Source organism: Calidris pugnax, unplaced genomic scaffold, assembly GCF_001431845.1.
Source record: "Calidris pugnax isolate Ruff unplaced genomic scaffold, ASM143184v1 scaffold270, whole genome shotgun sequence".
In the NCBI taxonomy this organism is placed as follows: Eukaryota; Metazoa; Chordata; class Aves; order Charadriiformes; family Scolopacidae; genus Calidris; species Calidris pugnax.
Window position 1 is genome coordinate 472,301 of NW_015091277.1, and position 14,536 is coordinate 486,836.

General features: G+C 49.6%; 1 protein-coding gene across 1 annotated transcript in view; it reads left to right on the forward strand.

Moving 5' to 3' along the window:
* MOGAT2 (monoacylglycerol O-acyltransferase 2) overlaps positions 1-14,536 on the forward strand; it is a 68,224-nt gene that overhangs the window by 22,580 nt on the left and 31,108 nt on the right. Inside the window, exon 2 of the mRNA XM_014960609.1 lies at positions 8,919-9,097. Coding sequence (XP_014816095.1) covers positions 8,919-9,097 — 179 coding nt within the window. The remainder of the gene's footprint in view (positions 1-8,918; positions 9,098-14,536) is intronic.

Below are 14,536 nucleotides of genomic sequence, written 5' to 3' on the forward strand. Positions count from 1 at the left end.
TTGGGCACTGGCAGAGGCCAGGAGCCATTGCTGGTAGCCAGGATGGGTGAGGCTGCTCTTTATTGGAAGAGAAGAGAATCAGCAACATGGCCATGACCGGGCAATGCCATTCACCCACTGGGCAGCAAATGGGTTCTGCGGAGTTGTTTTGGAGAGGTGTAACCAGTGTTACCCCTTGGGTCACTCTGGGACAAGCTGGAGAACATCCCTCTCGAGATGGAGGGGGAGTCCTGGTGTGGCAGTGGTGGCACGGCCAGCTGAGCTGCCACAGAGCACGATTATGGCATGGCAAAGTGCAGGGAACTTGGTGCCATCCTGTATTTCTGTTATAAACCTTGGGTTCTTCTAGTACAAAAGAGGTCCCAGCTGCGATCAACCTTCCCGTGCTCACCAGAGACCACTTTGCAGGAGGAGACATGGGTTAACAGTGCAGGGGAGGGGAGATTTGGCAAAAGCCATGCAGCCTTGGACCCAACTGGCCAGACTGGGACATTTTGGAGTGCTCTGTGGCTCCCTGCACCTGGATTTCCTTCCATAGAGGCTGGATGGGATGGGAGGCAGAAGAGATGTGGCTGCAATGTCAACAAGGGATAAAACGCCACATCCCAATTCCCAGCACAGTTGCAGCTGGGCTTATGGAGCTTTAATGGTATTTTCCAGCAAAACATCTTGCACTGTATATTTGTCCCTTCTTATTATTGGGTTCAGGCTGGCACTTGACTTTTCAGTGATGGCAATGACTGCTGGAGCCAGCAGGAAGCCAGAAAATGGGAAGGAGCGGGGAATCAGCTGCAGTTGGAGGGTGTCATGGAACTATTAAAGATGTAGGTTCTGCCTCATGCAGGGAATCAGAATCACATAATGGTTTGGGTTGGAAGGGACTTTAAAGATCATCTAGTTCCAACCCCCTGCCCTGGACAGGGACACCTCCCACCAGACCAGGTTGCTTAAAGCCCCATCCAACCTGGCGTTGAAAATCTCCAGGGATGGGGCAGCCACAGCTTCTCTGGGCAACCTGGGCCAGGGCCTGACCACCCTCACGGGAAAGAATTTCTTCCTAATAGCCAATCTAAATCCACCCTTTTGCAATTTGAAGCTATTACCTCTCGTCCTGTCACTACGTGGAAATACAGCTCGCTCTGAGTGAGGGTGAGAGCCAAACCCACACCTTCTCCATGGCTGGCCTTCCAGACATTACTGCCTTTCCCTGGAAGAGTTTTAATTTGATTTTGGGCCTTTTTTTTTGTGATAAATCTGAAACGAAAAGCAGTTCAGAAATGCTATAAGAAGGCATAAGGAAGGTGATAACCAAACCCTGTGGAGCCATGCCAGCTGGTTTGATTCATTTTTACAAATTTTCTTTAAGCCCGCAGCTTTCCACCCCAAAAGCTCCCAGTTTAACAACCATGACAGCTTGGTGCTAACTGATAACCTTTGTTTCATCCCATGATCTGCCAAACCTTCGGTCTCTTCTCCCAGGTGACAGGTGACAGGACGAGAGGAAATGGCCTCAAGTTATGCCAGGGGAGGTTCAGGCTGGATATTAGGAAAAATTTTTTCACTGAAAGGGTTATCAGACATTGGAATGGGCTGCCCAGGGAGGTGGTGGAGGGTGGAGGCACCATCCCTGGAGGTGTTCAAAAGACAGGTTGATGTAGTGCTGGGAGATATGGTTTAGTGATGGTGATGCTTCTTGTTTGTTGTGTGGCTGTTTATTTTTTGTCAAAATTAGGTTGACGGTTGGACAAGATGATCTTTGAGGTCCCTTCCAACCTAGAAGATTCTGTCATTCTGTGAAACACCCCACGCCACGCTCAGTTATGACCCTCAGGCAGAGACATCAGCCACTTTTGTGGGGAGGATTTGGCTCCTTTCTCTCCGAGACAGGCTCTTCCTTCTGCTGCCAGGAAAAGGCTCTGGAAAACACACGGTCAGGCATTTGCACAGCCCTTTGGCTGCAGATCCCAACAGCCGCTGCCGTTGCTATGGTTGTGGGAATGCATCCCCTGAGAAGCTGAGCACGGGGTGAGGGACTCATTCATTCCTTGGTCGGGGGGGGGAAATGCTGGATGAGCGTGGCAGCTCTGCCCCAGCATCTCTGGCAACAGGCAGGGCATTGTCCGCCCTTCCCAAGGATGCTCCTGACAAGGGCAGGGAGGCAAAAAGGTTCCATTTGCTTCCAACAGCTGCTGGAAGGAGAGCGCGTGGTGCCAGGATGGGATGCAGGGCATGGAGTGGGGACCCCATTGCCTCCTCCATGTGCAGGATCCCAGTACTGACCAGTGACCCCCTCCTAATCCAGCGGGGCCAGGCATCTGCAGGGCACCGAAATCATAGAATCATAGAATTCATAGAATCCAAGCACTACGTCCAGCTCTGGGGCCTCAGCACAGGAGAGATATGGACCTGTTGGAACGGGACCAGAGGAGGCCACAGAGATGCTGGGAGGGCTGGAGCCCCTCTGCTGGGAGGACAGGCTGAGAGAGTTGGGGGGGTTCAGCCTGGAGAAGAGAATCATAGAATCATAGAATTGTCCAGGCCCAAAGGGACCTCCAAAGGTCATGTAGTCCGACCTCCCCGCAGTCAGCAGGGACACCCCCAACTAGACCAGGTTGCCCAGGGCCTCATCAAGCCTCTCCTTGAATATCTCCAGGGAAGGGGCCTCAACCACCTCCCTGGGCAACCTGTTCCAGTGCTCCACCACCCTCACAGTAAAGAACTTTCTCCTAATCTCCAATCTAAATCTGCTCCCCTCCAGCTTGAAGCCATTGCCCCTCGTCCTGTCACTGCAGGCCTTTGTAAACAGGCTCTCCCCAGCCTTCCTGTAGGCCCCCTTCAGGTACTGGAAGGCTGCTCTTAGGTCTCCCCGGAGCCTCCTCTTCTTCAGGCTGGAAGCCCAGACCTGCTGCACTGCTTCTCTCTGCCTCTCCTTCCTGATCTCCATGGGCTTGGACTTCATCCAGGCAGCCACACCATGCAGAAGCTTTAGTGTAGGGCTGAACCTGCGCAAATAAAACCCAGTGCAGGGGCAGGAGATTTCTGCACATCTCAGACCCAGCACACGGCACCCAGCCTTTGGACCCTTTCAGCCACCGAGGTTGGCTCAAAGGGCACACGGTGCCAGCGTGAGTCAGGCCCCCTTGACACCAGAGCGTAGTCCACAGCATGGGACAGCCTGGCCAGGCTTCTATCTGCTGAGGGGTACAGGTGGATTGAGAGCAGCCCTGAGGTGAAGGACATGGGGGTGTTGGTTCATGAGAAACTCAACGTGAGCTGTCAATGTGCACTGGCAGCCCAGAACTGGCTCAAAGGGCACACAGTGCCAGTGTGAGTCAGGCCCCCTTGACAGCAGAGCGTAGTCCACAGCATGGGACAACCTGGCCAGGCTTCTATCTGCTGAGGGGTACAGGTGGATCGAGAGCAGCCCTGAGGTGAAGAACATGGGGGTGTTGGTACATGAGAAGCAAAACATAAGCTGGCAATGTGCGCTGGCAGCCCAGAAAGCCCCCCACATCCTGGGCTGCATCCTCAGCAGCGAGGACAGGCTGAGAGGGTTGGGAGGGTTCAGCCTGGAGAAGAGAAGGCTCCGGAAAGACCTTAGAACCCCTTCCAGTCCCTCAAGGGGCTCCAGGAAAGCTGGGGAGGGACTCTTGATGAGGGAGGGGAGCCCTAGGACGAGGGGGAAGTGTTTTAAACAGCAAGAGGGGAGATTTAGATCAAATCTCAGGAAGGAATTCTTTGCTGTGAGGGTGGTGAAAGATTTAGATCAAATCTCAGGAAGAAATTCCTTGCTGTGAGGGTGGTGAGAGCCTGGCCCAGGTTGCCCAGAGAAGCTGTGGCTGCCCCATCCCTGGAGGGGTTCAAGGGCAGGCTGGATGGGGCTTTGAGCAACGTGGTCTGGTGGGAGGTGTCCCTGCCCAGGGCAGGGGGTTGGAACTAGATGATCTTTAAAGTCCCTTCCAACTCTAACCATTATGTGATTCTATGATCAGTGCAGGCTGTCACTGTTAGGGACACTAGGCTGGCACTGGGGACCTCAGCAATGTGCATCTTGCAATCCCTCCTGACAGCTGCCGTATGAATTTGACTCACTCTGGGGACGTTGCAATGCCAAGAATGTCTTTCCATAGGCTGCTGTTTTTCCTGTTTCAGGCTGAATGAGCAAATGCTGAGCTAGCAGCAATGTTGGTCCCAGTAGTTCCTTGATGGGACATGGTCCCTGTTTGGACTTGTAGATGTTGTAGTGATGCTATGGCTGAATACTAAAGGCAATTCTTCCCTCCTTTACCTTAAGGAATAAGGGCAGTGAGGCAGAGCCATGTTACAATCCCATCTCATTGCCATTTGTATGCCTGCATTCCCCATCCTCAGCAGAGAGATTGATCCCATGGAGACCTCAACCAAGCTGGGTGTTGGAACTAGATGGTCTTCAAGGTCCTTTCCAACCCAAACTATTCTATGATTTTAAGCTGGAGAGCTTGTCTGGCTCTACAGAGCCCTGGCAGCCGATGGGGTTCAAAGATGGGTTTCTAATGAACCAAGGACTTGCCAGTTTCCCCCCACCCCCATCATGACACAGATTTCCATCTCCTCCAGTGATGTTTCCAAGACCCAACAGCCCTTTGTGGATTGCTTTGTGGGCACAGTGGGTTGTACCTAGGCTGGAGTTTGGCCCCAGGAGGGAGATACATGCTGGGGTTCTCTGGCCAAGAGCCTAATGTCATGTTCGTGATATCCTTTAAAGTGTTTTCCTGGCAGGTAGCCCAGAAAGTGACAGTTGTTTTTAGGAAAGCAGATGCTGAGGGAAATACAGCTCTCATTTGGGAAGCTGGGTAGCCCAGAGAGTGGAAAGCAGATGCTGAGGGAAATACAGCTCTCATTTGGGAAGCTCTGAAGCGGTCCCCAGTCCAAGGAGGGACAGGCAAGAAATCCTCATAATTCCTCATATTCCTCTTGGGATTGCCCTCAAGGGAAGAAAGCAATGATTATGGGGAGCAATGATTATGGGGAGCAATGATTATAGCTTCAAAACAAGTGAATATTCCTGTTTGCCACCCATCATGTCTGCCTTATCCTGCAGAAAAGAAGCAGAAGGGATGACGAGGTGGCTTTAGGTTGTCTTTGCTGCTCTGCATGTGGAACATGACCAGCAGAGGAAGGGGACTATGTGTTCCCCTCCCCCCCCCATCCAGTGTGGATTCAGGAAATACTCACGATTCGCAGGAATAGAAATAGATCTTGGTCCTGGTGAACTATGTGTTCCCCTCCAGTGTGGATTCAGGAAATACTCAGAATTTGCAGGAATAGAAATAGATCTTGGTCCTGGTGTGCAGTCCTTCCCTCCAGGCCTTATGGAAGCAGGTTTTGGCCCTTTCTTGGGTGGGAGGTTATTTTGCAGTGTTTTGGAGAACAAGGAGACTCTATAATGTGAAGAGTTACCTGTGTAACCTAAAAAAGACTGGGTTGGTGCTGGTGAAGAGATCCTGGAGCCAGGCTGAAGACCACGAAGTCCTGGGCAACGGGGCTGGTGGTGGACCCAGTCCTGGGCAGTGGGGCTGGTGGTGGACCCAGCCTGGGGACCTGACTTTCGGGAAGCAACAATGCAGCTCTGGGGCAAATATCTCACCACTGGTGGTCCAGAAAGTCTCAGTGCCTAACTGGCAGGATTGCACTGCTTCTGCTGTTTCCATTGAAGAGTTTGAGGACATAACACACAGACATCTGCAAGAAAGTTGGAAGGGGGACAGAAATCTCCCTTGATTGCTGATGCCAACTTTGCACACCAGGCAGCAATGCAGAGTGCCTCCCTTTTGCCAAAACACGGGCCATAAATAATCATGTGTCTGCCTACAGCTGGGATTGGTTTGGATAGAATCAGAATCATAGAAGAATCAAGTAAGGGACCTTTCAGATCATCGAGTCCAACCATCAACCTGACACTGACAAAAACCACCACTAACTAATGTCCCTCAGCACCACGTCTGCCCAGCTTGAACCAATGTCCCTCAGCACCATGTCTGCCCATCTTTTAAATCCCTCCAGGGATGGTGACCCCACCACTTCCCTGGGCAGCCTCTGCCAAGACTTGACACCCCTTTTGGCGAAGAAATTTTTCCTAATATCCATCCTAAGCCTCCCCTGGTGCAACTTGAGGCCATTCACTTTTGTCCCATGGCCTGTTCCTTGGGAGAAGAGACCGACCCCCCCTGGCTACACCCTCCTTTCAGGGAGTTGGAGAAAGCGAGGTCTCCCCTCAGCCTCCTTTCCTCCAGGTTCAACAGCCCCTGCTCCCTCAGCCACTCCTCACCAGACTTGTGCTCCAGACCCCTCCCAGATGCAGACAGTAGAATTTAACTGTCCATTTTCTAGAACTGTCCATTTTCTAGAACTTTCCTCTCTCTTTGGTCCCATCCACAGCAATTTTTGGACTGAGGATCCATGCTAGGACACAAATATACTTCTTTCCCACAGCAACTAGGATACTGTAAGATTTTGCAGGCACCCAAAAAAAATAATAATCTTGAGATTGAGTGGAGGTCACTGTGTTCAAATTCTACCCTGCAAAAAAAAAAAAAAAGGAAGCTGAATTGCAAATTCAAGTTGAGGGAGAAATTAATAACTATATAATTGCAAGATAAAGCCTCCCTTGCATGATAAGTGTGTGGATTTGGACCAGAACCACTCCTTCATTTTGCGGGATGTACTTTGAGCTTTGCACGGTGTGATAAAAAGGGAATTAGGCTTTGCAAGGGTTTGCAGCAGACTTGATGACCCACCTCCCAGGAGCAGTAAAAGATTGCAACCTCCACGTTGTTCCTCAAGCAGTGTTTATGTCTCATGTGGACCCTGGAGCTCCGTTTCATGCTCTATGCTGTTTTCCTCAAGGGTTATAAAGACTCTGTCTGTGGCACTTGGAAAGAGTGGTGTCTGGTATGAGCAGTGCTTCGTTCTGAGCAGGAGAATGCAATGCAGGTTAGACCTGTTTCCCCATCCAAGGTATTCCTGCCTACCCAGGCTCCTGCCGCAGTGTCTCTACCTATATGAGGACATAAGATCCCATTTCGGCTTTAAGGAGATTTAGGATCCTGCTAGGTTATTGCTTTTTTTCCCCCCATAGGAATTAACAGTACCATCATGACAGTGTTTTAAAAAGGGACAGGGATCCGTTTTCACGTGCAAAGCTCTGAGATCAGGGTGTCTTATCACAAAAAAAAGAAAAAAACCCCACTACAAACCAGACCTACTAATTTATCATAGAATCATAGAATGGTTCAGGTTGGAAAGGACCTTAAAGGCCATCCAGTGCTGGGCAGGGACACCATCCACCAGACCAGGTTGCTCCAAGCCCCATCCAACCTGGCCTTGAACCCCTCCAGGGATGGGGCAGCCACAGCTTCTCTGGTCAGCCTGGGCTAGGGTTCCACCAGCCTCACAACAAAGAATTTCTTCCCCAGATCTCATCTCAATCTCCCCTCTTTTAGTGTCAAACCCTTCCCCCTCATCCTGTGGATCCACTCCCTGATCAAGAATCCCTCCCCTCCATAAGTAAAAGCAAACAGGAGGTACAAGGAGGTCTTAAATAAGAGCATAGTATACCTCTTCTCTGATAGGCCTTAGCTGAGATGGGCTGGAGAGGGCAGGTGCCAGATGACTCCCAAAAAATGAAAATCCAGACCTCAGAGGATGAAGGCATGGATGCATCTGTCTCACAAGCTGAAGCTGAACAGGCATCTCCATCCTCATGTCCTTGAGCCCTGGGTACCAGATCTGTCATAAAGACCCAGAGAAAAACAAAATATATATAATCCACAACACATGGCCCGTGCAACTGATGAGCTGGGGAAGGCAAAGGGCTTGGATGAATGGGTTTTTTTTAGCTCAGTCTCCCCCTTTCCAAACACCAAGGCTTTCAGAGGGACAGATGGAGAGGACACAGCTCTTCCCAGGCACTTTTTAGGACATCTGCTTTACCAGGTGGCAGCTTGGTGGCCATCAGCACTTCTCAGTCTCTGTGCAGACAGACAGTGTTGGGCTTGGGTGGGATTTGATGTATCAAGTGGTGCTTGTTTGCACACAGACTTTTCTTCTCTTGTTCCCCTGCCAAAACACAGGGCATGAAGGCAGAGGGCAAAGCTGAGCACTGACTGGAAGTAGCTTAGAAAAGTCTTTAATGACTTGGGAAAGTCCCAAGTCATTAATGTCTTGAGGGAATGTAATAGAGCATTCTTATAAAATCTGTGATGACACCGAGCTGAAAGGACTGACAGTCCTCTGGAGGCCAGGATTAGAGTTGAGAGTGAGCCCAAGAAGTGGAGGAAAAGTTCCAAAATCAATAAGAAAAAACTCAATAAAGAGTAAAACCTTATCCATGGGAAGATAAAAAATTAAAAATCCAAAGCACAATTAAAATTGGGAATCGATAGCTCAGGACAAAGCTACAGTGGACTGTACAGAGCATAGTGCCCTGCTTTGCTCCTGTTGCAAAATATCGGGTGTCATCAGAGGGTATTAACAGGAGTTTTGGTGTAAAACATAGGCATTATCATTGCAGAGGTCAGACTGACTCCAGAGAAAAGCCAGACAACAAAAGGATAGAGATCTGATCCACAGGGACCTTCTGGATGCAGTGGGGTCCATCAGTCTTGCGAGAAGAGGGGGACACGGGGGCCTTTGGAGAAATAGGTGGTTGTTGCAAGGATGGTGCTTGGTTGCTATCCAGATTCCTGAGGCAGATAGGAAATAAACTGCCTCTTTCCATCAAAGGTGCTTTCACACTGATAGAATAATTCAGCAATAAGCCCAGTGAAGGCTTAGGCCCCATCCCAGGTCCAAAAGGACCAAGACCCTTCAGGTGAATCAAACCTCTCTCAACACCCACCCTACCCAGCTGCCAACTCACTGTCTGGCTTTTCTCTCAGCACAGTGCTGCACAGTTGTCTTCATCGCCCTCTTCTTCACCCGTTTTTGGCTGGTCAGTGCCCTCTATGCTGCGTGGTGGTTCATAGACAGGGAAAAACCCAGCAAAGGCGGGAGGAAGATCAACGTCCTCCGGAACAGCATCATCTGGAGGTACATGAGGGACTATTTCCCTGTCACGGTAAGTACCACAGATCTCATTGGTTCTTGGGAGACTCGGGGACCTCCTCAGTGTTTGGAGGCAATCTGGGGCCAGCAGTCGAGGCATGGGGTGCCTGGAGGTCAGTGTTGAAGGCTTGAGGCACGACTGCCTTCCCAGCTCTCAGATTACTGCAAAAAACAGAAAAAAAAATGTTGACCACCATTTTCACAACCTCATCCTTTAATTATCTGCCTTTTACCCACCCATTTAACCTCACTGCTTTCTAGCAGTTAGGGAAAACTCCCTGTGACTGCTTCCTTTGCGTGCGTTGTGATATTCCTGCTCTTCAGGTTGCTTAGCATTTACCCAGTGGACACAGGTCCAAGTTTTGACCAAAATCCAAGAGGTCCCAGCACCCTGCAAGATCAGTATCTCCTTCTGCTGGAGATGAGGCTGGATGGATGAAGCTGAGAGTGCACTGGGCAGTCTCACAGAGTTGCTGTGCCCCCTGAAGGCACTTCTGTGACATTTCCAGATTTAATTTAATACATGTGGCAGGGCTTTGGCCTTAATCTTTATCTGGTACCCCCTTGGCATGGCTTGAATGCATGGACCAGCACAAAGTCCTGCCTCAGAGCCATCACAAATCGGTACAAATCTGACCAATGCAGCAGAAGAGTTCATGGGCCATGCAAGTGAGTGAGTTTCTGGGGTAGACTAGGCTATAGGAATTTGTAGGATAATTCCTTTAATGAAACATCAGCTGTTGAGGAAGCTCAGATGGGATGTGCACAGCTGGTTAGAGATAGCCTGGAGCCAGGAGCTGGGTGCTGCAGTCCAAATAAAATTAAGTGGGGAATCCAAACAGCCAAAGGACTCATCAGCCCAAAGGAAAAACAAGAGCCCAGTTTAAGAGTCCATCCTGCATAGATTAGGGCCTGAGATAAGGATTGGGGGGAGCTGGAGCAAAGAGAGAACCAGAGATGATGTGCCCAAGGTCACCCGTTAACAAGAAGTAAGAGCCAGCTCTTTCGAATCTCAGCCCCACAATTCAACCGTAAAACATGAGGTTTCTCTTTTCAGCTTGTCAGGGAGAAAAAAACCCCACACATCCCCAATCAAACACACCCAAAATTTTAAAGGTCCTGGAGTGCAGACTGCAGGATTGATGTGGAAAGATACTAATCTAGGGCATAAATCAGAGATGGGTGAAAAAAAAAAGAGAAGATAGGGTCTGTCTGGATCTCTCCTGCCATTTCTGAGTGGATCTTACACATAACTGTGTTACGACAAGTCAGATGGGCACATCTGCCCCTAAACTGATGGCATCTAAAATGTATCTTCTGATGTCATATCATCCCCTTTTGCAGTCCACAGCTCAGTACAATATTGACCCTAGTGCTGCAGGTTAAACGGGGACTTTGCAAAGCCACAACGTGGTTACACAGAGAGCGTGTCCCAGCAAACATTGCTCCTTTTCAACAGAGAGGAATCATCACTCGATATCAAGGTGAAGTGCATCCAGAAGAGCAACACCATAGAAATACTGAGCTCTGCCTGTGAAGGCACCACCTCCAGGATGCTCCAAAAGCAAACGTTGCACAAGGAAAATCAGAGCTTTCTGATTCCCCTTCATTTCCCCAACTCCCATTTAAATTTTCACCTCATCCCCAATACGCCTCTTGTGATAAGGTGAAGGAGCAAAAGGCAGTGCTGTGTATGACCTTGTCTGGTGAGTGGCACCCAGCACTGTGGAAACTGGGATTGCCTCTCATAGGACCTGGGTGCAACTGGGAGAGAGAGATATGCTGGGTTGAGCCAGAGCATCACACTCCCTTTCCACTGCTGTGGAAAAATCAAGTAAATTCACTTAATTTTGTGCTGGAAGCTGGCGTACACAAGCCAAACTTCCAATGTCTCAGCTGGGAGACCTGCATCTCCAAGTTGCCTCTCTAAAACACCATCCATCAGAGCAAGTCTACCTTGTGTGTGTCCTACTGCCATTGAGGTTTTTTTGCTCAAAGGCATGGCAGAAAGTGATGCTGAGGACCTGCAGTGCATTATTTTATGGCTAATCTCAGAGCTTAACTTGTGATTTAAGGGCTTCTGCATGAGCTTCAAAGCACGGCCCCCAAAAGGTATATCATAGTCTTCTGGGGAGGAATGGGAACACAGCCCAGAAAAGCTTGTGGTGAGTTTTACCATAAAGAGCAGGTAATATTTTACGATATTTAATAGGAAACACAAGTGGGTTCCCGATAAATTATTCTCAAGGTTGCCTTAGAAAATGCTAGAATTGCCATGAGCTATTTATGTGGCTGTAATGATTATACACACCATATATTCTGTAAATTATTTTTGGCCATCAGCCGCTGCTTGGAGAGTGTTGGACCAACCTCTCTGCTAAAACTTAGCTGCTGGCTCAGCCCAGGGACACCTCTTTTCCTGTCCCTTTGCAAACCTCCTTCAGAACCACACTGTATTGTCCGTCTGTCCTTCCCTCCCAGAATGCCACTGCCGGGCAGGGAGGACTTGGCCAGAGGACCAGTAAGACCAGTAGAGGGAGCATGGCTACTGGTTTTGGCTGCAGATCACTGGATGAGGACAGGGAGGGTTTGGTGGAACCTTTCTTCCTGCTGGTGTCGGAGAAGTCAGAGGGGGCTTGGTAAAAAGACAGCAGAAAACAAAATTTTAATAAAAAGGGTATTATAACTAAGAAATCACATAGTATTATTTCCTTACAACATTTTCTCACTCTCCCACGCTTCAGCCGAAGGACTTTCTAAGCCAGAATATAGGATTTAGCAGCCCCTGTTGAATGGATCCACTACCTTTTGTCACTACAAGAGCATGGAAAAAAACTTGGCATCCCCAACATCCCACAGCAAGGAGCTCCCCAGGTGAACCCCATGGTGTGAAGACTTCCCTGCTCCTTTCACTGGTAACCCCCTGGTTAGCCCAAGCAATTCCTGTCCCACCAACCTCCTGGTTTTATACTGTTTTATCCCTGATCTGCCAGCCTTTTTTTTTTTTTTTTCTTTCTGTGCAAAAGCCCCAAATACATTTCTTTCCTTGCATGGAAGGCATTTAATTTCATATAGCTGAGCACAAGCTGATTTCTCCCTAGCAGGGTGGAAGATAAGCATCGTAAATATTGCTTTTGTCATCCTCTGTGCTGTTCTAAAGAGGAGCTGAGCTGAGTTTTTGGTCTGAGCGTTCACAGCTGGATGCTCCCATGGACCTTTCCCTAACACAAAGCCCCAGCCCGAACCGAGGCACAAGGAGAGTGGGGTCTGGGGAGAAGGATGGGTGGACACCCACCATCGTGGGCTGTATTTGTGTGTAGATTGAGCTCGTTCAATCCTGGAGGATTAGTCTTTCTGGGAAGATTAAAGGCGGCTCCTAATCCCCCCAGATCCTGGCAGCAAACTCAGCATAGCCAAGCACCGGTGTTTGGAGGCAGGAAGAGCTGCCTGCTATTTTTTATTAGGAAATGGCTTTAAACGCTGCCTTTAAAGGATCCCCGGGGCATGTTTGCTGTCGTGGGAGCAAAGAGAGGTTGGGATGAGCATCTGTTTTCTGAGGACGTGGAGTGGGAGCGTGCCGGCTCTGAGCTGTGCCTCCTCAGAGTGTGCAAGGAGCACCCTCTGCTGATACCATCCTTGCACAAGTCCCTCTTCACTGCTCGAGTTGTTCCCCTCGGAGATAACTGTATTTTCACCTGAGGGTTGGGAGTTATAGGGTCAGGCAAGACCTGAATGAGTTTGGGTGATTTTAAAAACGGGGGTGAGAAAAAAAGCGTTGGGAATCCAAGGGGGAGCCCAGTGCACGGCCCAGGAAAGTTATTTCTGCTTCACCCCCCTCTATTTTAACCCTGTTCAGGAGACCCTATAGCAGCCTTCCAGTATCTAAAGAAGGCCTACAGGAGAGATGGGGAGGCACTCTTTGTGAAGGAATGGAGTGATAGGACAAGGGGTAATGGTTTTAAACTGAAAGAGGTGAGATTTAGATGAGATCTCAGGAAGAAATTCCTTGCTGTGAGGGTGGTGAGACACTGGCCCAGGTTGCCCAGAGAAGCTGTGGGACCTTAAAGATAATGGAGTTCCAACCCCCCTGCTCTGGGCAGGGACACCTCCCACCAGACCAGGTTGCTCCAAACCCCCTCCAACCTGGCCTTGAACCCCTCCAGGGATGGGGCAGCCACAGCTTCTCTGGGCAACCGGGGCCAGTGTCTCACCACACTCACAAGAAAGAATTCCTTCCTGAGACTTCATCTAAATCTCCCCTCTTGCAGTTTAAAATTCTTCCCCCTCATCCTATGGCTCCCCTCCCTGATCAAGAGTCCCTCCCCAGCTTTCCTGGAGCCCCTTGAGGGACTGGAAGGGGTTCTAAGGTCTTCCTGGAGCCCTCTCTTCTCCAGGTTTCTCCAAGCCCCCTCCAACCTGCCCTTGAACCCCTCCAGGGATGGGGCAGCCACAGCTTCTCTGGGCAACTTGTTCCAGTGTCTCACCACCCTGACAGCAAAGAATGTCTTCCGTATATCTAATCTAAATCTACCCTCTTTCAGTTTAAAACCATTGTCCCTTGTGGCATCTTGATTATGAAGGATGCACCCGGCATTACAGTAAAAACAAATTTCTCCTTCACATGGCCAAGTGAATGCACATCTTCCCTGCTTCTTCTCCCTGTGTCTCATCCCCTCCTGCCGCTGTAAGGCTTCTGTCACCAACTTCCGTCATACAGCCAAGGTGCTGAAGAGCACCACGGACATGCAGAAGGTGAAGATGTGGGTGAAACGGGGAAAGTGGGAGCTTGACAAGATCCATCTCTGCCTCTCCCTCAAACAGAAGTCACCATCTGTCTTGCTTACTCAGGGCTGGCTTAGATGAGACATTTCACCTTTAGATCACACAGCCTGAGTTAGAACTAGCAGCAGGAAGCTAAAATTAAGGTCTTAGAGGGACAAATCTTGTCTTCGGGTGCTGTCATCATTCAGAGCGACCCCAGCAGGCACCATCTCACCAGCTTCATTGAGGGCAACCTGAAAAGTGCCTGATGCATGGAGAAGGTCCCTGTGGTCTTCACTGCAATGTTATCCCCTTGTGAAGAGTCACAGGACATTTCTTACCAACTTTGGGGTTATCTAAGTGCCAGTTGGACCTTATTATCTACAGCAACTGGCAGAGTCCCAACCTCTGTCACTGTACTTGGGGACTTGCTGGCGTTACTGTTTTTCTGTGAGCATAACTGAAATGAATTATTGGAGAACTAGTTGACCCCTAGGAACTGATTTGGGATGGCTCCATCCCATGGCTCATTCATTCTCATAATTTGCGTAAATCATGATTGGGGGTTATTTGAGTGTGTTGCGGTTCTGGGGAAGTACAAGGCGTCACAGAGAGGGGACAAGGGGACAGCCCAAGTTCACATGAAACAAGCCCTGCCAGGAATGTTTTCTCTTTGTTTTCTTTTTTTTTT